At 41.4% G+C, this 27,980-nt stretch overlaps 1 protein-coding gene across 1 annotated transcript; it reads right to left on the bottom strand.

Annotated features, from left to right (window-relative positions):
- On the bottom strand, nucleotides 1-27,098 carry MTTP (microsomal triglyceride transfer protein). The gene is made up of 18 exons (XM_032109452.1): nucleotides 26,926-27,098; nucleotides 22,399-22,586; nucleotides 21,677-21,820; nucleotides 19,557-19,664; nucleotides 18,688-18,804; nucleotides 17,523-17,662; nucleotides 16,493-16,643; nucleotides 12,975-13,132; nucleotides 11,950-12,118; nucleotides 11,273-11,380; nucleotides 10,107-10,319; nucleotides 8,880-9,091; nucleotides 8,171-8,268; nucleotides 7,948-8,069; nucleotides 6,941-7,168; nucleotides 3,057-3,181; nucleotides 2,518-2,688; nucleotides 1-1,641 (listed from the first exon to the last, which is right to left on the bottom strand). Exons 1-18 carry the CDS (start codon nucleotides 26,984-26,986, stop codon nucleotides 1,473-1,475), a joined length of 2,682 nt encoding a protein of 893 aa, XP_031965343.1. The 5' UTR covers nucleotides 26,987-27,098; the 3' UTR covers nucleotides 1-1,472.
- Nucleotides 27,099-27,980: the final 882 nt, after the last annotated feature.

Below are 27,980 nucleotides of genomic sequence, written 5' to 3'. Positions count from 1 at the left end.
CCATTTCTTCACAGTGTGTTTTTACCGGTTTTATTTATGCTTTGACTAGAAATGTGCCAGCATTTTCAGGAAAGACAACAAGCAGACTATTCATCCCACTGACAGTTTGATTTTTGCAGATTTCTGCACTCTTGTTTTTTTTACAACACAAAAGAATTTGGATTCTTTTCTTAATCTTGTAGTAATTTTTTTTTTTATGACAATCTATTTATGACTTTTTCCTGCCTGCTTTTGGGTTTGGGGTTTTTTTTTGAAAAAACAATTGTTCTTGGCTTTTTATTTTACTTTTTTTGTGACCAGCACTTGCACACCTTGTACTATAAAAATTAAATCAGATGGATCAGAGATCAGCTGAGTTGGGATGGCGTATATTCTTTTTTAATCTGTAATGCTGATGTAAATGTAAAACTTTTTTTTTTTTTTTTCATAGATCCTATGAAGACACTGCCTGAAGTGTGTAAGTCATTTTAATCAGAGGACTTGTCTGAGTAGTGATTTTTTTTTTGCACTGAAATACAAGCCTAACTTACCTAAAAGAAGTGTTCTGGCTCTGCACAGGCTTTGCTAGACTGCATCCAAAACGTATTTCTTTCAAGACCCTTTACTTCATCATAGTTCAGAATTGCCTTAGTGGGTGCTCATTTTTTGAAATGCACCTGCCTTGATTACACACAGGGACACAGATTTTTAGGAGGCAACCTTGACAAGCCACCAGTGTTGGCTTAACTCTGCTCCAGTTTCTGGTAGCTACAGAAATTATACCATTGATTTCAACGAGAACAGAATTAAGACAACTGTAAGTCCTTCTAGAAACATTACCTCACACTGTTAATCGATTGTATTTAACTACAGCAGTTAATAAAAAAAACCTCCAAAAGATAAATAATAATAATCGAGTTCTGACTGCTTAAAAAAAACCGCAAAACCCTTTGAAATCATGTAAAATAAAACCTGCTTTTTTGTAAACAGGCAATACTGAGTAAGCAGGAATTCATGGTCCTACCTGGATGTTAATTGTACTTGAAAATTTGAATGGGGATTGGTCATAGGCCTAAAACACCTAAATACTTTAAAATATATTTATAAATAATCATTCTTTATACATCATAATTGCTCTTCCTGTATGTCAAAAACACAGACTTCTGTATTCCCCAAGAAAGAAAAATGAAGGATTACTTTTGCTTTTGGCACAAAAAAGTAAAAATGAAGAACAAGCACCACCCTTAAGGGAGTGCATGGAACACTACCAAATTGGTCTTTATTTGCCTTAGGGTTTTTTTTTACAAAAGTTTTAAATATAGGTTAATATGTAAACACTGTGCACGCACTGAGAGTTTGATCCTGGCCCGTTGAAATCAATGGTAAATTTCCCATTAACTGCAGCAGTGCAAGGTCAAGCTCCATGTTGGAAAGGTACATGCAGGCCTAAGTCATTGAGGGATTCCAGAAAGCAAGGAGCTCAGGTCCTGCTTTCAAAACCAGCTGCCGGCAGAGTCAGACTTTGCGCCGAACACTTTCTTGCACATGTTGGAGTTTTCCTGGTGGAGAGGGTATTCATTCCCTGCCAGCACGGCTGCCTTCCCTCTCCTGGCAGTGTAGCGCCTGCCAGAGGGCAGGCTCTCATACTTGGTCATGTGAGTCCTGCAAAGACACAGCACCAGGCTCTGGCATTAGCAGGTTTATGCAGAGCTTGCACCCTGTTAGGAACACCTTGCACACAGGCAAGATGGCACTTCCACAGTGAGCAGATATAAGCAGCAGCTGTTTTAGTGGCTGCAGAATAGCAGATACTGCTTTTTTAGGATTTCCTGAAGATCCTCAAGTTCTTTGATTCCTCTCAGGTTTTTACCATCTTTTTGATGAGAACAACCCGAGTGGAAACCTGACACAGGCTCTGCAAATGTTATCTTCCTTAGGTCTTAGCAAATAGGGATCAGGCGAGAGTAGTAAACCCCATTCAGTTACTATTCTTCGGCTACTGAAAAGCATATTTTTATCCTTATTGCACAATTGTTCAGTTTTCAGGAAAACTGGTGCCTTAATACAATATGATAGAACACAATGGCTGCAAGAGCTTAACAGCCAGGTACTTTTGCTGACACTAGTAAATAGCAGATGCTCATTTATGGCTTTGCATTTCCTCTCTCAACAGTGTAACAGAGATCTACTGCTGGCAAAGCCTGAGGTCACCATCAGAACTGATTGTACATGAGGGGAATACTGTCCTGCCACTTGAGTTAGTTCACTTGCAAAGCCAAATTAAAAAATTGGATTAAAGTGCACACTCAGATCTGATCAGTCGTGATCTCCAAAAGGGTTCTTTCTGAATCTTAGGGGTGAGGAACAGGGAAGAATGGGCTAGCAGAGAGGTCAGTGTCTGTAACAGCCTGCGCTGCACCTGATTGTGTTGGGCTGGAATTCGACCTCAGTGGTTAAACTCTTGTGACTGTGAAAACCTAAAGTTCCAGCAGCTGGCTGAAAGGACACCTCAGAAAAGTCTGTGCTGTTAGTTCTTACCTGAATGGAGACTCTACTCTGTCCATCTGCATACAGACCAAAAATGGGTACTGTGAAAACTGCACCGTGGAGATGAAGTCTAAAGATGTTTCTGCTTCCAAAGTGGTTTCCATACCAGTTTTTATAAAGAAAGAATCCACCTCGGTGTTACCAGCTATAAACGTGGCTACCCTACAAAAAAATTCAAGCATTACAATTATTTCAAAACACATTAGAAAAGAGGAAATTGAATTACAAACAGTCCTACCATACACACATAAAAACTGCCCTCAGGGGAGCCTGTTCTTCACATAAAAGTGTATAAATTCAGATGAGACCACCGGGAACTGGTATTATCCAGGTGGAAAGGAAAAGAGAAGTACAAGTGTTCTCCCATGCACACACCTATTTAATTCAATTTATTTAATTACTTAATTCTAACTCATCTTAATTCTAACTCATCTGCAAGGTCTTTTATATTTAAATTCTTCTTGTTGGGACTACCAAGGCTCAGGAGCCTAAGCTGTCTACAGCTACAGAGTGTGCTGGGAGTATCTCACCGGTTCTTGACGTTGGTTTTGGATTCCCGGTACCACAGGCTGAACTCCATCCCCCCGGAGATGTCGATGGCCAGTCCACCCAGGAACTCTGCACTGGCCATTGGCCCAGACTGCAGCTGGATTTCCTGAAGCCATAGGAAAGCACAGGTTACTGACTTCAGACCTCAGAGGTTTCCTTATTCCCTTTGGTACTGCACTCACACCACTTGTCCTTTTGCAGGAACGAAAAGGGAGAGAGGGATTTTCTGAAAGGATGGACAAAACATCCTGATGCGCCTCCCTCCCTCAAAAATGGGATGAAGCTACGGCAAGGCACCTTGCATCCTTTCCCTCTCCCCTGTGTGCCAGCTGGCATAATTTCTGCATGGAGTGTCACTGGAGGGAATACCATGTCTCCAAGAGCTACCACACAAGCCCCATGGAGGCTGTGATGGCAGTCCAGCTCAATCAGATTAAACTCCTTGCTGGAAGCCCAGCACAGATGCAGTGCAGTGTGACTGCAGCACCCCTGAGCAGCCCTGCACTGGCAGTAGGATGCTGCCACTTGTGCTGTGTGTAGTGGCTCCAAACCCACCATATGACAGGAATTATGTCTTCAGTGGCTTCAAACCCATCAGCTAATGCACCTTAATTTGCATTTAATGCATTTTCTATCAAATATCAAATGTGCTCATGGCTTCATGAAACCTATAAGGCTGGACTGGAAACACATCCATAAAGTGCATTTAGGAAGTGGTAGTATAGCTCAGGGTCATGGCAGTTCATTACTTTTAAGGTTTGACACACATCCAAGATTTTAAGGTTCACCCAGCTTGACAATCTAGCTCTCTTTATATAGTTGTTCTGCTTCCCTAAGAACTAGTGGATTAATTCACCATTTTAAAAGAAACATTAATTTGGGAAAAGCTTTTTTTGATCATGTGCCTCACATACAGGACACTTTCTCCCATCTCACAGATGGATTTTCTCCCTCCTCCCAGGTTTCTGTGTCTGTGGTATTCTCAGCACCTGTAACGTTGCAGGCCTTTATAGGACACATGGAAATGTGAATTTCCTCCCCCTTTTTGATGTCCAGGCACCCTAGAAGTCTCTATTCTCTTCTTAGCTATTCAGTAGTCCAGTAGCTCCAGCTAATGCTGTCCTAATATTTAAGAAAGAAGCAAGCAGAGAGTCAGTCTATCTTCCTAATCCCTATAGCAAGGAGAAACGTCAGGGAAGGTTTTCGTTCAGAACATTAAAGTTATCTGGCTGTAATCGAAGACTTGGATAATTATGGTAGCTGTACATGGTTACTTCACCTTTTAGGGTAAGTTAACTATCCTTGAAATTATTTCCTTGACAGAACCAGCTTGGCAGAGCCAGCTTGGCAGTCAGTTGCTGCTAAAGTGGGCTTGAGATTTAAAGAATGCAGTGGGCTGGCTGTGGCCTATAAATTCAGCGTGACCCCAGCAAAGTGTGGTCATATGATGCTCTGATTTCTCATTTTCACCCAAGTTAAAATCACGGATTGGAATTGTGGTCTTTCTGAAATCAAAGTGAGTTTTTATACCAACTGCAATGGGGCATAAAATACTTCCCTTGTTGGTCTGCTTAGGTGTGGAGATAAAGCTTGTTTTACTTTATTTTACTTTGCTTTTAATTGAGATTGGATTGGTGGATAGCTGCTAATGAGTGAGGAGGTAACAGTATACATGCTGGCAGAGATATGTACACACAACCAGAGTAGCAGATATTTTTAGATGCATTGTCAAATTGCACCCAAGAACATTAAAGTAGGCTAGGTTTGCAAAGGCTGCACAGTTCAAGGCTTAAATGCTACCTAGAATTAAATTGTATTTGTCACTGAAACCAGCAGAGAAGCTACGGAGCACTTGTCTTGTGTTTTACTAGCTCATCTATTTCCTTATTTATAGCTCAGCCCTGTCCTTCGTCTCATGTGCAAATCCAATCCAGGCTGATGGGAGGTGTAAATCACAGGGACCCAGCCTCCTCAGGAGAAGTATTTTCCTTTCCCTTCCTATTTTAAGCTTTGTGTCTCATTTGCAGTGGAAAATGTGATCCAAAAGATCAGAATCAGTCATTTGTTACTGTTCAAAATGCTGAAATGTGCAATGTTTCAATAAAAAAATGTCTTTATGTACTGCACTGTAATGCAACCTTACTGTAATGCAACGCAGAGATGGCTGCAACAGGCACTTCTCTGGGAACTGGCTACCTTCCATTGGGGTCTGGCTTTCAAGTGGCTTCCTGACCTATTAATACAGTATTTAATTTCTCTGGGCTTCTGGCAGGTGTGTTGCCTAGGAGAACTATTAACACTGCTGAACTTTAATGCAGTCTCAAAACAGTTTTATGAGAGCTGTTTATTTTATAGCAGGAATATAACTTCTGGTTATTCTTAGCCCTCAAACAACACTGTGGCCGCATGGAAGTGCCAAAACCATGTTGATGTGCTGTTGAGATGGAGCATAGCTGTAAGACCATTCTTAGAAAGATGGGCTGTGCTTAAAAGGCAGCTCAGCCCAAAGCTGTGTTCAACAGTGCTTTAAAACCACGCTTGTCCTTGTGGGATGTGGAGGTAAGACACTGCTGCTGAGGCTTCCGGGGAGTCAGTGACTGACTGAAAACACTACACCCTGATATTGTTAAAAGTGGCACACAGTCCCAGCCCTGGCTGCCCCAGACTTCTGAGAGGTTCTCCAAAGACAAGGAGTGGAGAATTTGCTGGCTGACAGAGCTCTGAGGGTGCCCAGCCATCTGATTCAGCCAGAGTATGTCTGGAGCTTGGTGCATGCACAGCAGTTGGAAATATTTAGTTCTCTAAATGCTCCCTGTGCTCAGGACTAGACATGATTATCTTTCTCACCTCTGCGGTCTGTTTGTTAAATAGGTCACGGTAAAGTTTTTGCCCATAATCTGCGTGTGAACTGTAAAGCACTGTTGGAATGAGCTTTAGTAAGCCAATTTGGGCACTACTTGGGAAGCCCTCTGGACTTAAAATACCATTAGAAGGACCTGAGCTGGGTTCTGGATGGGGAAACCTGTCATGTGCAGAGAGTGTTTCTGTGTAATTTTGAGCAGAGTGGATTGTCTCATCATCTTTGGCATTTTCTTTTGCCAAGAATTAAAATGGAAGGAAAAGTAAAAAGTGAAGTTTGAGACAGCAGATGTTTCATGAGCTGAGTACAGCTGTCAAATCCACAGGTTCTAAGGAGATCCCTGCTTGGGAAGAGCAAAGATATCAAACCAAGAGAGAGATGTCTAGATTCTTAGTCCTCCAATAACACAATATGTAGCCAGTTATATTTATATGTGAATCTTTTTATGCACAAAATTAGTATATCATTTGGGGTGACAGTTGCATAAAAACTGTGTAATCCTCATTTTAATTCCTTGTTTTGCCTAGAATTAAATGTTGAAATTTGGACCTCTTAGCATTGTTCTTTGAAGGATAATTATCTGGGAAAGTACCGGTGATTCATTCACCTGACAGTTATTGCCTAACTGGACACAAGGTCCCTGGACAAATTGTGAAGAGGAAAACTTAGGTGGTCACATGGGACAATACTGTATTACAAGAAATTATGGGGGGATATGAGTTTTCAACAGAAACTCAGTTGGATTTGCTTTTATTCAGTTGCACTTTGTTTTCTAGAAGATCTGTTCTCACCTTTGTTCTAGGTTGCTTTTCATGTAGTTTCATTCTGGTTTTTAATACCTATGACTTTTCTATTGCTCCCCTAGGAAGGGTAGCCTGTGTAACACTAGTCAGGTTTATTAGCACTGAAAAGAAACAAAACAAGGTGTCCTACAATAGCAGTGTGGGGAAGGAACCGTCTCTGCTTAAGAGACAGAAAAAGAAGCAAAGAGTGTGCTGTTAGTACCTGTAAGTAATCTGTGAGGAGGACAAGTCCTTTCACCACGTTCATGGGATCTCCAGTTGCCGAGAGCATTTTGGACATTAAATCGCCATACCCTTGGAAAAACGTCACTGGCCTGAGCTGGAAATTGAACAGAATGGCTGACATGCCAGCAAAGGAGTCCAGGTTTTCCTCGCCTTCATCAGGAGTTGCAGCTATTATGGACTCCAGACCCTGAGCTTCAATCACCACCTACAAAAAAACAGTCATACAGAATCAATGAAAAAATCCTGCCTGACCCATAACAGCCCTACACATTTTCTTAAGGCCTACAAGCCTAATTCTAATTTATGTAGCTGTAGTTGAAAAGGTATGAGGTTAAGACTTCATGGAACTAGGTAGAGCACCTATAAAAATGGAAAATAAAATAATCTCATGCCGTATTTTTGCCCTTTGGGGAGCAGAGCAGAATTTACCCACATGAAGATCACAATCTTGAGACTACTTTTCTTTCAAACACATTTTCCTTTATTCATATGACTATTTTTCATGGACAGTGTGGAGGAAAAGCCAGAGATGTTCCACTGCACAATTTTTGTCCTGCATAAATTTAGGAGAATCATAATACTGAAGATTCTTGCCAATGTTAAGAAAAGTCTAAAACACAGACATTTAAAGCTCTTTGATTTGTACATTTGATCTACTCCTTGAATTTCCATTCTATGACATACCTGAGCTAGGACCTGACTTTACAAACTCACAAAGCTTTTACTGATTACATCAGATAAACAGCATAGGCTTTACACAGACACAGACCTTGATGTATGATGCAGAACAAAACACTTGTTGTTTTGCTTATGGCAAATATATGCCACATTGTGGGGTTTTCCCCTCTTATTGGTTTTCCCCTGTTATTGGCTTGTTCTCTGCCCAGCAAACCATATGGTCTTAAGCATTAGCTGAATTGATTTAGAAGCTGTAAGAAAAGGACCACATACTGGCTTACTTATTATGTACAGTGTGGCAGTTACCTGGATGGCATGAAGTTCAGTGTTTCTGTCGAAAACATGGATGTTCATGTTACTTCTCCGTAAAATGCCAGAGCCGGAGTAGAGGATGTCGAGGCTGTATGTGGATGACACATCAGGACCACCTTAATTAAAGAAGAAAGAAGGTACCTGTGACTAAACTAGTGGATTAATCAAATGTTTGGGAATACCAAGAAGGTTCAGAGGCAGTTTCATGGTTACATACGTGTGATATATCCAGTGTAGGCAGAGGAAGAGCCCATCTTGGAGAAGCGATCATAGTTATGGGTGCGCATGTCCTTCAGAACTTGCCGAACTGTTTTGCTGTGGTATTTCAAAACAAACAAACAAAACCACTGAGATACAAAAATGTTACAGTACCATTATTTTTCAGTAGAAAGATCAAATTTGAGAGAGAGTGAATTTCCCAATAGGAAAGAGGGTCTTCAAAACCCTTACCTTTTCCCACTAAAAATCTGCTCTAACCCAGAGTCTCCTTTTCAATTTTAGGTACTCCCTGCAGTCATAGGAAGAAAGGCAAGCAAAGGTCTTGCTTGAAAATTAAAGGTTTTCAGAAGAAAAGATATACTGATTATGTTCATTCTCATGCTGTGATGTTTAAAATTTTTCCACATCACTGGTTCTTAAAATATAAAAGCAATGGACCCAGTGAGAGAATTAAGACCAACAGATGACATTTGTCACAGTAATGCAAGTCAGATGCCTAATTCTTTTTTGTACCTGTGAAAATATGAATAGCTATTAAAAGAACTACATTGAAATGAAGGGATTTATTCTGAAATAACAATACAAGGGATATAAAAATAAGATATCTTTTTATACTCTCCTTAAGTTTTAGTAATTCATGAGAACCTGTATGTTCTTTGTAAGGAAGGGCTTTTTTTTTTTTTTCATTTACACTGAACTTCATGTACCTTGAAGGCATTTCAAAGTGCAGTATATCTTGGATCATGGAGAGCATGTACTTATTCATTTCCATAGGCAGTTCCCCAATGGAGAGCAGGATGTTTTTCACTTCCATGTAGGATGGGTTACTGTTTAAGATGATGGCAGCTGCTGTGGTTCGCACTGTCTTCTCGTGGACTCTGCGAGTCTGGTGGTATATCCTGTTCATTGTTTCCTTCACCTGGTCAGGAAACACATTATTCACTCAATGCTCATGCAGATGACTGGGCAAAATACAGGTTGGAATGTCGTTTATAACATCAGCTTAAATTAGCTTAAGTTAGCTCCATAGCTAAGGCTAATACATAAGGATATATTTTCAGCATCATGTTTTTCATGGTCCTTTTGGAATGTTGAGACATGTATAGATAGCTCAGTGACCACAAGGACAAGTGGGACATCTGTTACGTTCTCTCAGCCACAGACCAAATACAGCTTTACACACTGGTTTTCAAAGTGGGGCTGTAAATAAGTAGCAGCACTAAGAACAAATTAATGTGGCAGTGGTAAGAGAGACATTTTCTTCACCGTTAGGGAAGTATATACTTTAAAAATCAAGAATCTTGTGATTTTAATTTTCTAGATAGTGACCTGTGGTGGCCTCGCGTCCCTGAGAAGATTGTGACACATCTCTGTTACAGGGAGTCCGTGGAAAGCCATGTAGCCCCACTGACAGAATGGCCTCCAGCATGCTCATTGCAGAGCACCCTGACAGCCTCAGTCCTGGTGGCCAGCAGTGGGTATGAAATGGAATGCAGGATAATGCAGCAGAGGCAAGATGTCAGGTCCCACTATTTTCTATGTCTTTTCTTACTCTTGGAGGCTGCAGGGTAAGACGCAGCTATTTTACCCTTCTCTTACTTTGTGTTCTCCCCATGTGAAAGCACAAGAAAGAACAGGGGTTGCACAGGTGCCCAAGGGCTCCCTCTTGCGAGGGGAGCCCAGTTTTCCCAGCAGACTGCATGGCTGTGTGTGACCCTGGAGCCAAGGGCTGACTAGCACGTATCCAACAGTCCATTCCTCCCCTTCAGCATGTTGAGTGCACCACACAGGTTGGTGCCATCAGCAAACTTACTGACATTGTACTCAACCTCACTGTCCATGCTGGTGATGACAAGAAATGAACTCTGTTAATTTATCCTTTATGTTTAATACAGTCTCCCGCACTTCTTTTCTAGGGTGGTACATTTTCTTACCTCTTTGGTGAGAGAAGAAGGATCGTATCTCTGCAAGGCAGTGGCAGCAAGGCTGCTGATGGGCCCTTCCCCTGACTCAGAGTACTTCAGAAGCACTGGAATTGCTTCGGGAAGGAGTGCGTTCTTCAGTGCCAGCAGGTACATCTGCACATTGTCATCTTTCTTGGCCTTCTCCAGTCTATTTAGAATCAACCTTTTGGCTTCCACAACAGCCTAAGAAAATCAACAGCACATTAAATGGTGATGATAGATCTCCCTTTTCCCCCTTGCAGGAGTAGAAGGGGCAGGCCTGGGTTCTAGCTCGTTTTTGTTGCACAGGGTTAGCAAAGGTGTCATTTGTGAGCTGTATGTTGATGGCTCCTTCAAGCATAACCAAAGTGACTGCAGCCACAAGTGACACCTGATCCACAGTTTTATCACTTGCCAGCTACTCCTGCCCTGATTCAGGGACTTCACAGGTCTTCCTTGTGGGGCCAACATGACCCCACGAAAAAAGGCAAGGGAAGTGTTCTTCAGTGCCTCGTAACATAATGTTATAAAAGTGCTTGGCAATTATCAAGGAAAATTAAAAGGGCCCATTCAGGTGCTCTGGATCTTTTCAGCAGTGTGCTGCAGTGCTGAACAACACAGATCCAGCAGCCTTGTCTGATCATTCCCATCCTTTAACACCAGCATCTACTCAGTTCAAGCTCAGAGTAAAATCCTCCTTCTGGGTTTTTGTGTGCATGTTTGGGGCACAGTTGAGTACTTGAACCAATGAATTCTCTTCACAGAGGTGAAATAACCTAAGGTGACTGCAAATAATAAACAGATCCTGAGTTTGCCAGTGTTTCTCTGAGGATATGCAAAGCTTTTGGACAAGGGAGCACAAGTTCTGCTTCTGCTGACAGATTCAGCAGCAAGAAAAAAAAAATCTGTCAGACAAGGGGAAACTAGAAGAGATCCACAGAAATGGGAAGAGACAACATAAAGCCTAAATCTGACAAAGTATATGTCATTATTAAAAAAAAAATGCAATCCTCTATCAAACATAGGAGTTTATGGGCTTGTTTTAAGCGGGAGAATCTGCTTCCCATGTCTGTCCTGCTCTCCCAGTAATGTCAGCAGGGATCAGTCACATGTGTTGCAGACCAGAATTTGGGCAGCAGTGACCACCAGATACTCACTGGAAGCTTGCAGCCTCCCCTGTCACACAGCTTTCTGATGAGCGCTCCCATGACAATGACAAGAGTTTCTCTGATTTCTTCATTAGCGACATCCCCCTTGAACTTCTCCTGTCATGCAAAAGCAAAGCTGTTTAGTGTCTCAGTGTAAATATCACGAGCCACACTCTGCAGTGTCCTCATTTTCTGTGAACATCACTGCAATGCAAGGGCAGTGATTACCACAATGGTCTGGGGTCAGGCTAAGCACAGCACAGCTTTATCATTACATATATATTACATATAATAACTGACTGCCATTTTCAACTTGAGTTACATTCAGTCTCAAGTAGATTCATTTGGGGGAAAAAAAAAAAGTATTTACAGTCCTGGTTACTGGACTTTCATAAGACAACAATCAAACAATCCTCAAATAATTTTCCTAACATTCAGTATTATGTTTCTTTTCCAAGTAGCTGATTTTCATAACATTTTACAAAGTAAATAGACTTTCAGTCTGGACCTAGGAATGTTTGTTGTTTTCAGGATCTATGTTAATGGCACACTTATAGGAAACCCTGGAAGGCATAAAGAAAGGAAAATTAGAAACAGCAACAGTTGTTTCTTCTTCCCTTTCCCTTTGACTGGGATGAGGCATAAGAGAATTAGCTCTGTTGTATTTGTTTTGTCCTTTGACTTACAGTTAAAGATTTCAGGAGTGTTTCACTGGGGTGAGAAGCAAATCCACAGGCATACAGGAATCGCTCCTGCAGGATAGAAGTGCTTGCATCCTTAAAGTCAAGAAACTCCAGTATGGCCTCCAGTGATTCTGGTGTCTGAGCCGAGGTTACGGCATCCACTACCTGTGGACTACAAAGAAGTGGAAATTAAATGAACATATCATTGCAGTGAGTCAGACAATACTGAAAGGACTTTGCTGCAGATTGAAAGAAAGAAGCTAATGTGCTGAAAGATCTCTTCATTGCAAGTAAGAGAATCTTTTGTTGGAAAAAGTATTCCTCAACTCCTTCACCTCAAAATGGTACGCGAACTCATATGTATGGATAATATTTGAATTTATGCAAATAGGGGACCAAAAAAGGTATTAAAAACCGAACTATCACAAGTGTATTAAAGTTTACAGGACAAGGTTGTAAATGTAAAAAAGTGGGTTTAATACTGCATACACAATGGCACACAAAGGCTTCTATGCTACCTGAGTGACTCTCAGGTTTATTGCTAACAACTGCTACAATTTGTTGGAAAGATCCTGACCATATGACTCAGAAATGCTTGTCAACTCTCAAGTCTCAGTGTGCATGCTGTTCACAACCAAACTCTAATACCAGGACAATTCCCAGACTTCAATCTTCCCCTTCTTTGTTGAATTTCCAATTGAAGGAAACAAATGGGAAGTCAAGAACAAGTTATAGGGTGTTTCAGAACAAGCATTTGGTTTGAGAACCTTTGGCTACACTACAAAGTATGTTGGCCTTGCACTGTAGATACAACCCTGGTGGCTGAAGGGTGTGCTGAAAATTTATTATATTACAATATAAGAATAAACATAACTTAAAAAAAAATTCCTCTTCCTCCAGACAGTACTGAACACTGGGTTTGCATTGCTAGGACATCACCAGTAGAACTCAATCTCTTTGCATCCAATTTGCCCTTCTGCATTTTTCAGTAACTTAAACCTTTTAAAAGCTCGTTCATGGCAACTTACAGAAATTCTTTATTTTCACTTCTAATAATTTTCAGTATCTCCTCCTTCGTAGCTTTTCTGATGTTCTGAATGAAGGACAAAAAGCTTTTTGCTGCTTCAGCTTTGGAAAGTTTGTCAGGATGCATATGTTCTCTGATGCTCTGCCAGTGTTCAGAAAGCTGCAAAACAATTCATATTATGTCAAATCTCTCAGACTGGGGTTTCAGTTCTCAAAATCAGACCTACTAAATGCAGATATGTAGGCCAGCTGTTGCTCAAATCAGCTGAAATCCAACAGATTGATGATCCTTTAGCTAAGTATTCGTTGATTTATGATATCCCAGCACAAATACCTTTGAAACCTTTCTATAGCTGTCTCTCTTCCAACACTATTAGTATTTTCCTGATGTTGTACATGACCTTAAATGCAATCTCTTTTGGAACAATACAAGTTTATTTATACTGTAACTGGAATAAAGTGAATTCTCTTCTCTTGCAAATTTACTGTGCTTTCCGGTGAATATGGTGTTTACCTTATGTTCCCATTTTTTCCTAAGTTTTTGGGTTTTGTTTTTTTTTTAAAGAGGGAGATGCACAATCCCCAATTCACAAATGAATCATAATTTCTGACAAGATGGTAATTTTGGGTTAGTATAGAACAGGATTAAATGTCCAAGAAGTTATTCCCATTTTTTATTCATAAACTTGCATACAAAGGGATTTGTAGTTATTGTACAAAATGAAAGGTAAGATGGTATTAAAACAGGTAATTGCTGTGTTTATTCCCACACCACATTTTCTACCCAAATGAGCCAACATGGTAGCAAAGCACCCATATCTGTCCTTCCAGATACACTCCCATAAGAAACTGGTGCCGGTATTTTGACCTTTCCTCTCTCCCTCGCATTTGCCTCTGTTATCTCAAATTATTGAGAACATTCCTTGGTGAAAACTCAGCTGTTCTTTGCAGCAGTCTTTACTGCAGTTTTCCCAAGTGGGAAATAATTGTAGCACCCATTTGACCTTTACTAAAATACTTCCCCTCTGTGGATTTTGTATTGGGCAATAGCACTTGAACCTGCTGGCAATTAGAAGTATCATTCATCAGTACAGAGTGCAACTTCTATCGACTGTAACAAACAATAATTAGGCAACAATGATTGAGACATAGGATATTTCCTGAGGATTAATGACCACCTGGGAGGAGCTCATGTTCTGAGGCACAGATGGGTCTTTTAACCTCAACTGGTGATTAGTGCTTAGCACCAAGGTCAGTGCTCCTATTATAAACTGAAATTGGATAAACATATGGGGCACTTTTTATTCCCCCCGCTGAAGCTGCACCATAGTCCAGCAAAAAAAATCTCTAACCTCATTATTCCTGTATTTTCTCCCGTGCAGAGCCCAACTGTGTGGGCTCCTCTTAGTCAGTTTAGCCCATACCCTAGAGACAAGAAAGGTGGGAGATACAAGCTGGAGCCACCTCAAGCGAAAGAGTGGAGACCAAGCCTTCCTCTTTGGGGGGTGATCAAACTGTTCAACGGCTACAAGGAGCAGCTGCCATCTCCTGCAGTGACCATGGCACTAAAAAAACTTTTCACAAATGACTTTTATAAGGACCCTCATTCTCCTGATGTGAATGTCAGGCAGTTTGGTTTTAATAACCCAAACATTGAGGCACAAGATGCACATGCTTCCACATGGCACCTCAGCATGAGACAGATCTCTGTTTCTCTGACAGAGAGATCAGAACGGAGGTCTTGTGGGCACTCTAGGAAAACTCCAGCCAAACCAAGAGGTTCTAAACAGAGCAGGAGTGGGTTTTGAATGTCAGTGCCTGACAGCTGTTTACCAACATACAAAGGGTGGCTGCACAAGACAGAACAAACCCACCTCACTTTCAGAAGGGGCAAGAATCCATTACCATAGGAACCATGAGCATAAAAGAGTGTAAGATGCAGGAGCACTTCTGAAAAGAGCATACTTTATGTTGTCTAAACACAGAAATCTAGGCCTGATTTTAAGTGCAAACATTTGCCATAACCTCAGAGAAGCTAGTGCTGCCATCTGGGAAATGAGGATAGTAATGGTTGTTTTACCAAATTCATAAAGATAGAGACAAGACCTGTTACAATTTCAAAAGGGCTTTGAGAATGTAAAACTCTAAGGCATAGCATGTCAGGAGGGCATTAATGCATACTATGATATATAAGTGCCATATGCTGTGTTGCTGCTTTGGATACAGTGTTCTGTTTATAGAGCCCAGCTTTTCATAGCAGTTACTGAAAAATACAGTGAGAGAGCAGGACTTCATTCTCCTCGTGCCATTATGTTTATAATGACATAGCTCAGTCCCCAGGCAGTGCTCAGGAATTATACCCTGTGTTTGTTACCTTGGTCTGGAAATTATGACTGTTTTGACAAACTCAGTTCCAAGTGACAAATTGATCAGCACAAACCCCGATGGGCAGAGTCAGGGAAAAAACACCTGTCCCTACTCTGTTTAGGATGCCTTGATGTTCCCTGCTCAGAACTGCTCCAGCACACATGCAGCATCATTTCTATATTCCCCAAACATGTGGTTTTGGTCTTCTCTGTGGCTCAACAAGCACTAGGCAAGATAAATTACTACAGTGTAATGCTACTTCCAAATAACTAGCATGAGTTCCAATATAGGAATGTATTTGTGCTCATAAGGAGTATCTCTGGAGGACTAAAATTATGTGTGCTGAATAGAAGCTAGATCTTGCTTATCAAAAACAGAGACTAATGATCTTTAATGTTCCCATTCATTTCTCAATGGTAATAGTATTAATACCGTTTGCTAACAGTCACTGTAGTAATTTATTTAGTTTATGATGAATATCATTAGTAAAACAAAAGATGATGCTTTTACAGTACCATGCTCTTAGCCTTCAGATGTCTTAAATATAAAAAAACAAGGCAATTTTTTTTCCCAGGGAAAAATGAGAACATTACTGGACTTCCCAAGAATACTAAAGCCCCATTTTATAATTATAAAATACCCGTAAAATCTTTTAAACAAAAGACTACCTCGGGTCAGGTAGTAAGAACAGGTTAGATACATTATCAACAAATGCTTAGCCTGCCTAAGAAATGGCTAATGAACTTTAATTTCTAGGAACAGTTCAGCTCCTCCATGACAGAACTGTTTATGAACACCAATCAACCACCTTAAAATTAATTTCCCACCCCCTTACCCAGAAGAAATAAGCTTCTGCCACCTCAAGGTTGGCAAAGGTGAGATAAAACAAAAGGGTGTTGTATTTTCCAGTGATCTGGAGAAATACTGCACTCAGTCTTTGAAAGAGAGCAAAAAGGTTGGTACTTTTAGTGGTAGATCTTAAGACACTCTTGTGGGGTGAGCACCATTGCAACACTTCCATACTCCCCACTCCAGGGTGTATTTTATATTGATATGTTGGACCTGTCCTAGTTCTGCTTGAACAGAAACTTCCTTTCACACTTGTCCTGCTCAGCTAAGCAACCTGATGTCCAATGAACCTGTGTTTACTTACTGAAGGGCATTTTTTGCATTCGGATTTCACTGGCTCTGCTTCCAGGGGCATGGCAACATAATTGGGGTCCAAGGTCTTGATCACACTGGCAACTTGCTTTGCAGCAATCAGTCCCAGCCCAGCTTGTACCGACCTCAGTTCCAGCCTCTGCCTGTACATCCACACAGTGAGAACACCATTAGAGCTCAACCATCAGTGAAGAGATGCAGAAAGCACAGCAAGAAGAAACAAAAAAACCCTCCACAGACAAAAAAATCTGGAGTACAGTCTTACTGAAGTCTTATTTTTAAATGTTCAGAACATGGCAGGTCTATGGGCTTTTTAAGGTAACAGAAATATCTGACACCAGCAAAATTACTGCTAGAGTTATGAGCAATAAAATACCTATATGAGAGACTTTCTAAAGCACAGATTTATAGCACTTGATAAACAGCCTTCAGTAATCACATACATTCTGAAATGTTTCATATATTTGTTCTTAAAAGATCTGGAAAGTGAGATTTTTGAATGTACTTTTTCTTTTAAATATCTAATATTACTGAGATGCCTGAATCATTTATCTTGTATGAGTATCTCCACACTTTCAGTGCTTTGGAGTCTGGAGTCTAAGACAGAACTAGGTTTCATTGTTGTTTCTTTTCTATGCAGTAGATTTTATTTTCTATACTTCCAAACTCTCACATACTAGAAATGGAAATCCATCAGAAGTATTTCTTGAAAAATAAGAATACAGAACACCTACAGCACTAATGGGTAGATTAAAAAGTTTTAGCCAATTCCTGCTGTTTCCAGTTAACTTCTTATGAATGCCATTATTTATTATTTGTGGTGTGGTAGAACACTTAATCAAAACTGGACCTGGCACCTGGCACAATTGGATATATATTTTGTATACAGATACAAAAGAGACCTAAATCCTTACCTGGAGAATTTACAGCCTTAGATCTCGATTCTATAAGACCTACACATATAACCTGACTTGAACCACTAGTCCTGCTACCATCAGCGACAGTCCGATTGCCCAACTTACTTTGAAACTATTTTGGCACCTGTTTTTTGCCGGTAATTCAGAAGGAAAACAAAATTTTCTTCTGCCTTAATGGATTTAATGAAACTGTCTTCCAGCACATAAACTGTAGCAGATGTGGCTTTTGTACCGACATCCAAGATCTGAAAATAATTAAAAATAAAACAGAGAGAGGGCTATTCAATAAACAACAAAATAGGAAAAGAGCTCACAGTTCCAAATGAGGGCAAGACTTGTTACAAAGTAGAGCCATATGAGGGAGGTGCATATATGCTGGAATCTCCAGCTAAGCCTACAAACCAGGTTTTTAAGAATTCCTTCTGCAGTAAGAAGCCACTCACTTCTACACCATGTGCTACAAATTCAGTATGTACCATGGTAAATGACCGTGGGAACAGGGCAGGAAGTTATGGAGCAGGCTGCAACTGAGAAAACACCCAGTACTACATTTAGTTTAAGATAGGCTTTAAGTAAGACAATCTTTTCTAGAGAAATGTCTTGTAAATGAGATTGTCATGTTCATAGTCAGATCAAACAAGGTGGCTGGCTTTGCTTCCTGTTTTGTAAACAAGATGATGTCTTTGTGGTAAGTGTGAAAATTGGGAAGCCAGCCACAGTGTTAAGGCAGTTTATTAAGAGAGTGTGTGCTGTCTTTGTACTTCTCCAAGCTGGGAAAGGTCAGTTTCTGATGAAGAGAATCCCAGTGCCTTCAGCATATGTCCAGCCTGCCCTCAGTACTGACTACTTAGAACGACATTTACTAACAGTGGAGGACCATTAGGGCCGTAGTAGGGCTTCAGTTACCTCTGCGGCACATCTCCTGTATTACACCTGTGCATTAGGGAAGCCTTTGACCTTCCAGGCAAGCCTGACCAGGCTCCATTCAGGAGTCAGCATCTTGCCTGGCATTTACAGCAGATGGGAAAAAGGTTACTGTTATCCCTGTGACTGTGTCTGTATCAGCTGAGCCAAACTGGTTTACACTACAGGATAATCTGTGCTCTCTCCATGGGAACTACATATGACATTCAGCTAGTAAAACTACAATATTTACATACAGAATTTGCTTTCGCTAATGCAAGAAGGACTTCTGAGAAGATGAGTAGTAGCTGCTAAAAATATATTCTAAATAGGAAGAATAGATTTTACTTTGTTAAAGAAATCATACCCGGTTGTGGCTGGTAAATCCTTTCTTTTTTATTTCACAGGAGTCCAGGTCTTTTATTTTAGTCACTTGGTCTTGCCGCACATGGTAAGTAGTATTGCATTTCCCAGAAATGTCCACCTTGGAAAAGAGAGTTAGATTAGGACAATTTCTTGAATTTGTCTTTGGGATCACAGAACACCTTCCAAAGATGAAACATTTTCTCCACTGTTGGAATCCTGTACCTGAGATGCTGCACTGCTTGGGTTTATTTCACAGTTTTGAGGATGTCAGTGGTTCTAACTATCTGCTTTGGATTGGCAGGGGTACTATTCATTAGATGGCTATGAAGAAAAGTAACAGTATTTGTTTAAACAGAAGAATTAGGAAATACGGGGCAGCTCACACTATACTCACAAATTTGAGTTAAATTCAAGCTTTTTTCAAGGGGACAGATATACAAATTTAACAATGGAAGGCAACTTAAATGGATGCAGCTAAACCAGTGCTAACTTTGTGGGGGTACTCTGATTTAGAATGGGACTCCACTGAATTGAATTTAGGAATCAACCAACTTTAAACAGCAGTATAATCACTTTGATAGTGACCTGGTTTAAGGTGGTTTATTACCAAACTCTGCAAAATTGAAAAAGACATTTTAAATCAAATGGATTGCACTACTGCTTTATGTTAATTGCAGCAACTTAACCTGTGTCACCAAATATTCAGAAGACTGTCTTTATGTCCCCAACCTCATATGTGATCAAAGGGATGATTTCTGTCCCAGTTTACTCCTTCTGAAGTCAGCAGGAGCCACAGGTCTGCCTTTCAGAGCAGATCAGGCTCTGCCTGTTCCTCAGGTGACGATAATACTGCCTGATACAGCACCATACCTCCCGGGAAGAACCAGAGTGCAGCTGTAGCTGGAAAAGACTAGCCAGACCTCTCTTAATGTTCTGAGTAAAACCAGGTTCATTTTGATATGAGTAGAAGGTTTTGACCTGTAGGAATAAAAAAATAAAGTACATAAAAAAGCATCCAAATGCATATAACAAATGGGGTTAAATGAGAAAGGAATAGTGATGATCCACTCTAGAAAAACTCCCTTTACTTTTTTTCTCATTAGGAAGTTGAATTTGGATCTGTTGCCCTTATTTAAGCAAACTCAAGAAGCTGCAGGGCCTGATGATAACAGTGCAAACACGTTTCAGCCTTCAGCTGAACATAAGCACAGTTTCAGTGCAGTGAGCATCTCTCCTCCTGGAATCAGAGAGAATTTAGATGGAAAATGGGAAACTTTTCATAATTTCACAGGCAACCCATTTTTCCACATAATCCTCAGATAATCACTCCCCACAGGGGCATAATATCTGTTGCACTTTAAACACAGGTTACAAAAACTCAGGACGAATCATAGATAAATCACAGAATGACTTAAATGACGTGTCACACATATCACAACCTTTGCACTTCATCGGTCAACTGTTGTGCTTGAGCCTCTCCTCTGGTAACAAGACTTTGCACCTCCACTTAGCATTCAAGGTGCTTTAAAAGTGCCCCTTTTTCTGGAACTGTAAGTACAATCAGTGTGTTATCTCGGGGCAACCCTGAAAAGTGAAATTACTGTGCCAGGGATGAAAGTACCACACCACAAAGAAATTATTAAAGGAGTGTATAGACCCTACTACCTGAGAAAAAGCCCAAGTTTTTAATACTACATCTTAGCCTTAGCATGTTAAGTGTGTGTAATGTAATGCATTCTGACTGTGTTCTTCTGGTACCTCTGTTCTCATTTAGGGATGTGTACAGTTCACAGCCAGTGCTGTCCTGTTTCTTTTTATGTTCTGTAAAACTGATGACAAGGCTGAGTTTGAAAGTTACTGAGCAGGTCTGATAGCAGCTGCAATTCAGCAGGCTGAGCTGACGGACAGGGTATGTGCTCAGTGCCTATTTACAGCAGGAGGTAAAGATCCTGCTGGGATAAAGTGTCACAGCTCTCACTCCGCTCTGCAGAAGAGAAAAGGGAGTGTGACCTTCAACCTTCCTCCTTTCTCACAGCCCCTCTGCCCATGCCCCACCTGCCAAGCATTGCTCGGGCTGCAGAGGGGAAAGTGGGGTCTTGGCCTAATGCCACAAGCAACAGGAGGGTGAAGGACCAGGGAGAGGAGGCAGGAGCAGCCAGGGCTCGAGCCTCACTACTCCCTGACCAGAACAGCAGGCTGAGTACAAGGGGACATATAAGCAGCATTGCAGGAAAGAAGAGGGTGAGATGGATGTACTTGAATCCCCTTCTCAGAGAAACGGGGATGCTGAGAGCTACAAACAGACATGGGTGCTCCTGCGGTGGGACATTGCTTCGGTGCTCTCTCAGGGCAGTCTATAAAACCCAGGCATGTGTTGAGACACACCTGCTCTCTGACCCTTCTCTTCTGATTTTTGGAGACAATTTTCCAGTGGGGGAAAAACATGTAAGACTGTAGCTCTTTTGGCATCAAGCTCATTAACTTGGGACCATTGAAACTGCAGGGGATGTGGAAGTAAATAAGCAACCAAAGAACTGGGAAAAGCAGTCCTGGGAAAATACTTGATAAGGGTTTAAAGTGATTAACACTGCTCCTCACAGACTCGGTATAACATCCCTTATGACAAATTGTATCTCCTTTTCTGCCTTCAGATCTTCAGGACAAAATCCTGCCCTCACTGAAGTCAATAGCACAAATCCCACATAGCAATTGCGCACATATCCATACGTGTACTATAGATTTGTGGACAATCTGCTCTTTACTTCCCCACTGTGTGGTGTTCTCAACACACAATAGGCTTGGGCTAGAAGGGCCCCTTGTACGGGTAAATTACAGTCTGTTCTAAACTACTGTATTTCACACAGACTGATAGGACACAATGGCTTATTAAAAACCTGAGAGAATAGTGAAGTGGTAAATTCTTCAAGTTTGTTACAAAAGATTTGTGTCATGTTTCCTCCAGGACTGAATTTTAAAAGACAGGGTCTTACTTTTCCACGGACTAACTCAAGCACTATGGGCCTCTGTAAAGCTTCCAGATACTCTTTCCCGATGATCTTCTCTGTGCTTTTTCCTTTGAAGATGCTTTTAGCAGCTGGACGTTCATTCACATTTTCAACCTGAACATCTTTTATCTAGCAAAGTAAAAGCAGAGAAAATTAATGTAGAGAGCAGTGTAGAATTGGCCTGGAGTAGGCTAGATAGACTAAATCACATGATAAATGTTCTTTATTTCTTAATTTCTGGTTGTGATTATTAACCTTCTATGATTACTACGTCTACGTTTACAAAATAAGCCAGCACTCTCCACTGGGGAAATAAGTGTCAGAAAACCTCACCATAAAGCTAACTACCAAACCCATGGTACAAGCAAACGTCATGATTTGTACGTAGAACTGAAGGCTTCAGACAACATATATTGCCCCTTGGGTAAGGGCTTGCACATCAGTTGTTTGAAGCTACAGGTGCTGCATGATGCAATTTCAAAATATAGGAGATATTCTGAAGTTCTGGCTTATGATGTTAGATACATACTTGTGAAATCCCACTGAACAGGAATCAGATCATCAAAGCAGCTGGGTTTAGTTGATGATACTAGAGAATAAGAAGTTTAGCTCGTGTTCTGAAAGTGAGTTCTCTGAGATTAGATTAGCAGCTAGATAAGTGCAGAAAAGATTGTGTATGTTTTAAGTTGTGTGATGGCATTCATTACCGTAATTTTGATCAGCTGGTCATCATCATTGTCAGGATTTCTCCATAAGAGGTTGACATCCACACCAGAAGAAATCCGATATCCTGCACTTTTCTGCAGTGATGCTTTCACCCCATCAACATAGACTTCAGCTGAGTAAGCAAACTTATATAGCTTGTCATTATTTAGGCTTGGTCCAGTAGTGTGCCCTGTTTGGAGAGCAAAAACAAACAGCATTTTAGATTTACTAACTCACATATTCTACCATTTTTTAAGAAACACCTTTAGAAAAATTAAAAATTGAATTAAAAACAAGAGATCTATGGGACTGACCCTGATACTTTGATTTCAGAGGCTGTTCCACTGAAGCAGCTCGGGTTTTTTTGTGATTAAGTTGACACTGATCTTACATATCTTACATATTTAACATAAGAATGGTCACAAAATCCTTTCTTCTAGCTCTTCACTTAAAGACTGTCAGATTCTTTTCTTCAGCTATGTTAGCATATTTGTTGGCAATATGTTACAAATTAATCCAAAATTATTTGCAACTCAATTTTCTGTAATTAATCATGCAATTCCTGTGCTTAGCAATGTGAAATGCACTGATGTAATTTGTTGGAGCCAACAGAAATCGTTCTCTGCATCTCTTGCACGTTTATTGGGAATCTTTCCATTAAGAGTCTTGTCCAAGGGAGACATGAAGGTAATGAAAACATTAAGAATGTCTTTTTTAGATTAAATAATTAAGCTCTTGTTCTTTAAGCTCAGTAATTGTCCCTGTAGCTGTGTCTCTGCTGTTAATTGCTATATTTTAAGGAATGTAAAAGGGAAGGAAGGAAAAAGAAGTTGGCTGTGCACAAAGTGCTCTTAATGTTCTCAAAGCAAATCCACATACAGTGACCTTAGGTGCTATCTGTAAGCAGCACAGCACTAGCTTCACACACCCAAATGCTGCACCACTGAATCCACTGGGAATTTCTTCATGGAGATCAGGAGGTACAGCGCAGAAACAACAAGTTCACAACAGAGTTAATCTAAGAAACACAAAGTGCTGTCCTCAGGGACATCTCAGTCTTGTGACAAGTGCAGGGAAAGGTGGGGAAAAGAAGAAAAATCTATCACAACATCTTACACAAATTCTTAAACATGCTGTAATGCAATCAGTGTCTTCAAAGTCCCCTGCAGAGATTCATCAGGCTATCTCGATTTATGTTATATCCCCCTGTTTTATATGACTCACTCAAATAAATTTCAAATCACTGCATTGATAAAAAGGAAAACCAGTCTTATTTCACTTTCATATTTAAAACCCAGTTAGGTGGGTGCACAGGGTAGTTCCATCATGGGTGGGTGGATATATTTTGCATTCTCAAAGAGTCCAAAAGCCCTGTTTCATTAAGATTTTGCTCACTTCCTTCCCCTGTTCACTCAGATACCATGGCAGTGGATTAAGATTAGCTTCAAAGAACCTTTCCCTGAGCAAAACAGACACTCCACCAAGTCTGGTCTGCAAGATGTGTAAACTGACAAAGCTACAGAACTAAATGCATTTATACTTTATCCCAGCTGGGGATGTGGTGCAGCAAGTTTGGTGATCCCAGCAGGCACAGCCTGTTCACATGTGAGAGGCCAAAGCTGTAACTTGATTTTTCTTCCAGGGAGGCTGAAGGATTCATTCAATGGGGCTCCTCTGGTTTTGCATTTCTTGTGTGTCTGCTTCAAAACAAAGTCACCAAGGGACACACAACTCTTCCTGCAGGTTTACTGTGAATTTCCTAGCCACTTCCCCAATTCCCCCCACTCCTACCAGCTTTGAAGCTACTTTGCCCTTGAGAGTAGAGGATGCTCAGTGCCTGCTCAGAGGTGGCTACGCCTTTCAGGGACACCCCTGGTTCCTTGCAGTCCCTTGGAGCCAGTTGTTTCCTTTCCTGGTTCAAAATGCCCTTCATTTGCAGCAGAAACCGCAGTGCAAGGGACTTAGTATCATCTGAGATTTTAGGAATACCACCCACTAGGTGCATTCTAAACGCAGTCCCATCTAAAGAAAAAGAAGTGGGGGAAAGCACATCCAAGAGAAATTATCTGGATGCTCAGCGAAAAGTGTCTTATTAGTTAAGGTGGTGGACGTTGTGGTTTTGCTCCCTCCCTATTTTCAGTTAAAAGCACCTTTCACCTACCCTCTTCCTTTCCCCACAGCTGAACACACACATGGGTTTTTTTTTCTTTTGTAAGAGCTCCTTCCCTCTTCCTCCCTTTTAGCATTTGCTTGTCCCCACATACAAAAGACCTGTTCCATCCTAAAGGAAACAGATGAGCAAATGATGCAGCAGCTTCTTGCAAGTGTCATTGAAGAAACGATTAACTGCAAAGTATTCCTGGGAGCTAGAAGAACATTAGGTTTTGAAAGCTTTCACCATTTCACACATAGAAAACACTGCAGGAGCCAGGCAGAAGACACCTTTAGTTGCCAGACTGGGAAAGGGTACGCCAACAGTGTATCATGATAAGAGAAGCAGCAGGGATGAGGCAGTATTGAAAGCAGTCTCAAAGAGTTAGCATTTATCCTGGTGGAAATGAGGAAGCTGAGAGAGACAACTGAATAGTGCGGTCAGGCTGAGAGGCGAGGGGGATCTTGACAGATGAGAGAGAGATACAGGGTCACTGACCAGAACCAGTATTCAAAACAGCACAACTAAATTCTCATGCCAACTTCCATGAAGAAAACACCAGTACTATTTTAAAAGGAATATTCCAACACCTTTCTGACAGAAACTTTACTTAATAAAAAGCCTAAATTTTAGAAGCTCCTTCCTTTGTATTCAGCACAGCACTGGAATCCTTGCTGCCTGTGCAGCCATTGACATTTCAGCTGACATCAAGCGTCCCACCGCCTGAGAAGGGAGGAGAGACGGACACACAGACTGCCATCAGCCCAGCCATGCTCTCTTGGGGTCAGAAGTGCTGCTTCCAAGGTGGAGTGCATAACACATAGTTTGACTAGTAATGTTAACTGTCCGTCATTAAGGGTAACATGCCAAGTCTATAATTAAATCATGATACTGTATAATACAGAAGGTTACACTGCATGAGTAGAGACAGCTGTCAAGTCCTGTGCCTTTTATTAATATATATGGCATGCACAGCATGTGTGTCTCTAACTACTTGCTAGCTCTACCTTCATAAATCATATTTGCCAGTGTCTCTGATACCAGATAGCTTTAAAAAGCAAACCCCATCCGCTTATTTGAAAACATTTTTCAAGTCGAACTGCAGTAGGAGAGTTTCATGTGTGCTGACCTACCTGAACTGAATAGAATAATGTTTCAATATTTCCAAAAGGCAGCATAGCCTGATGAAAAGCTAAAACACTAATTCTAATCCCAGCTCTTACACTGAGACCCTAAGTGGCCTTTGGGCCAGTAATTTAGCTCTCAATCTCTGCACAAGAGAGAGATGAAATCTGGCAGAGCTGAAGGGACGACTAATTAAAGAGAAAATGCTTGCTCAGTATCCTGGGGATGTGACAAGCAAGTATTTCTTCACATTGAGAAGCTTTGCTTAATTAAGGGGAAGCTGGGAAGACCAGACATCAGAAATGTGGCACACTGGTACCTAGCCATAAACTGAACTTGGCAGTCTCACAAAATGAGCTCACAGGTAAAGGCACTGCCTACAAACTTCTCTCCTTTGTAACTCCTGTCATGAGGAGTACAGAGGCAGGGAGGAAGGAAGGTTGCTGCTCTGTGCATACACAGTGTTCTGGATTCCCTGCAAGAAACAGGAGGTGGCATCCATGAGAGCACCTCTACAGCCTTTTTAACAGCTTAACCCAGGACGGCGTGTCCCCCCTGCTTCTCATCATGATGAAGACATCCTCATTAAACTGAAAACTCAGCTCATGTTATAAGGTTGCTGTTCCTCTAAATTTAATGTGAGGTTGTACATGAAGAGGCACTACTAAAGACATGTTTCCTTGCTTCATACACTGGCACTGCTGAAGCAGACAGCCTCCTAGATTTCATACCCTTGACTTTGTCAGGACACCTGAGTAAAGCTCTACTCACAGGGCTTCTGCAGACACCCAGATTTTCAAGACTTACTACAGAGCAAGGTTCTCATGAAATTAATGGGATGCTTCTTACTGACTTGAGTGGTAGCTGAGTCAACTGCTCAGAAGCTGAAACCTGGAGAACCCTAAGCACTTCCTGGCTCTGCTCCACCAGAGCACTCTGTGTGTTTAACTTTTGAGGGTGTGAAAAGTCCCTTTCAAGTCGGTGCCCCCCACAGTATGTCCTGATTAAGCAAGGTCAAGATCCCTGATCTCCTGGTCACACCACTGGCACTGTGCACTTGAAAACTGTCTCCTCCATCACCTCTGCTGAGAAGAATGCCACAAGCACTTAAACCTAACTACTAAATGCATCTTGTATTACTCAAGCATGTCTGAGTAAAGCTGATAATTTTTGAGGCAAAACAGATCTGCATACACACACTGGTTATGCCTCTGGTTAGGCAGAAGCTGAACCAAGCCCAGTACAGACCTACCTTTAACAGAGGCTGAATAGGTGGAAATGATGCAAAGGAACAGCACGGTAAGAAGAATCATGCTGGACTCTGCTGAGCTCCTGACTGCAGCATGAAGTGTGAGAACCTCCAAGAAGTGAGCTGAGAGTGGAGCTTGCAGAGAGAGCCACAGGCTCGGCCTCACTGTTTATCTAGATGTAGTAAAGGTCAGATTCCAAATTCCACACTCAGGTACTAAGTTCATGAAAGGACTTCCAGTTAATTATTAAGAACTAAGGTAACTGGCAGTTTCTACCCCATTTTATCCATCACCTCGGCTTTCATCTTTGAATACTGAGCCCACACAGACCCATTTCTGAGCAGCAGAGCCCACCTCCAGTGCTGGGAGAATCAGGAGATCCTGCCACCACTCCTCACTCTGAACCAAAGGGTGATGGGGTCTGTTGCTGCCAGGAGCTGGATCCTGACCACTGTCTCCACTGTCTTGCATCATCTGTCATCATCGCTGTGAGTAACTGCAGAAGTAGATGTTTTTTAAGGGTCTTCCTGGAAGCAGAGGTACATGAGATTTATCAGTGACATCCCAAAATCTGATTCTACTTCATTACAGACTCATATGTGATGTCAGTACCTGCTACATTGTACCATACTAAATCAATGTTCTTTCTTTCAGCAGCTCCAGCCCCCATCTTACATCATTGCAGTGGCAGAGGTTAGAGACTGAAAGATGAGATAAAACAAGACATTTTGTCCCATCTCAGTGAAGGGTACCTGCTTGGCAGGGTCTGGGAGTAGGGCAAACCAAGCCCTTTCCCCTTTTCTTGTGCTTCACCACCTCCCTTGAAAAGGCCCTGTCTGACTAACCCACGTGCTTTCCTGTTTCCTCTGACTGCAAATGCCAGGCCCGCTCACACTAAGCTCAGGGCCACAGGGCTCGTTAAAGGATGTCCTTCGGCTGTCCCTCAGGTGTCAGTGGGGCAGCAGGCCAACCTCCTGTGTTTCTTGGCACACCCTGGCACACAGCCTGCAAGGCTGCATGGCTCTCCCCCAGCACACAAAGCCTTCCCAGCTCTGTG

Source organism: Corvus moneduloides, chromosome 5, assembly GCF_009650955.1.
Source record: "Corvus moneduloides isolate bCorMon1 chromosome 5, bCorMon1.pri, whole genome shotgun sequence".
NCBI classification, from domain to species: domain Eukaryota; kingdom Metazoa; phylum Chordata; class Aves; order Passeriformes; family Corvidae; genus Corvus; species Corvus moneduloides.
The sequence above is the reverse complement of the archived record's forward strand: the minus strand, read 5'-3'. Positions and strand labels throughout refer to the sequence as shown.

Bases quoted from the DNA above. Each gene is read 5' to 3' on its own strand.
- MTTP (XM_032109452.1), bottom strand. From the start codon at position 26,986: ATGATTCTTCTTACCGTGCTGTTCCTTTGCATCATTTCCACCTATTCA. The intron at 19,665-21,676 runs GTAAGACCCTGT...TTATTCCTACAG, and splicing joins TTGAGTTAGTCCGTGGAAAA to GTCAAAACCTTCTACTCATA. The intron at 10,320-11,272 runs GTGAGTATCTGG...TGATTTTCTTAG, and splicing joins GGGGAGGCTGCAAGCTTCCA to GCTGTTGTGGAAGCCAAAAG.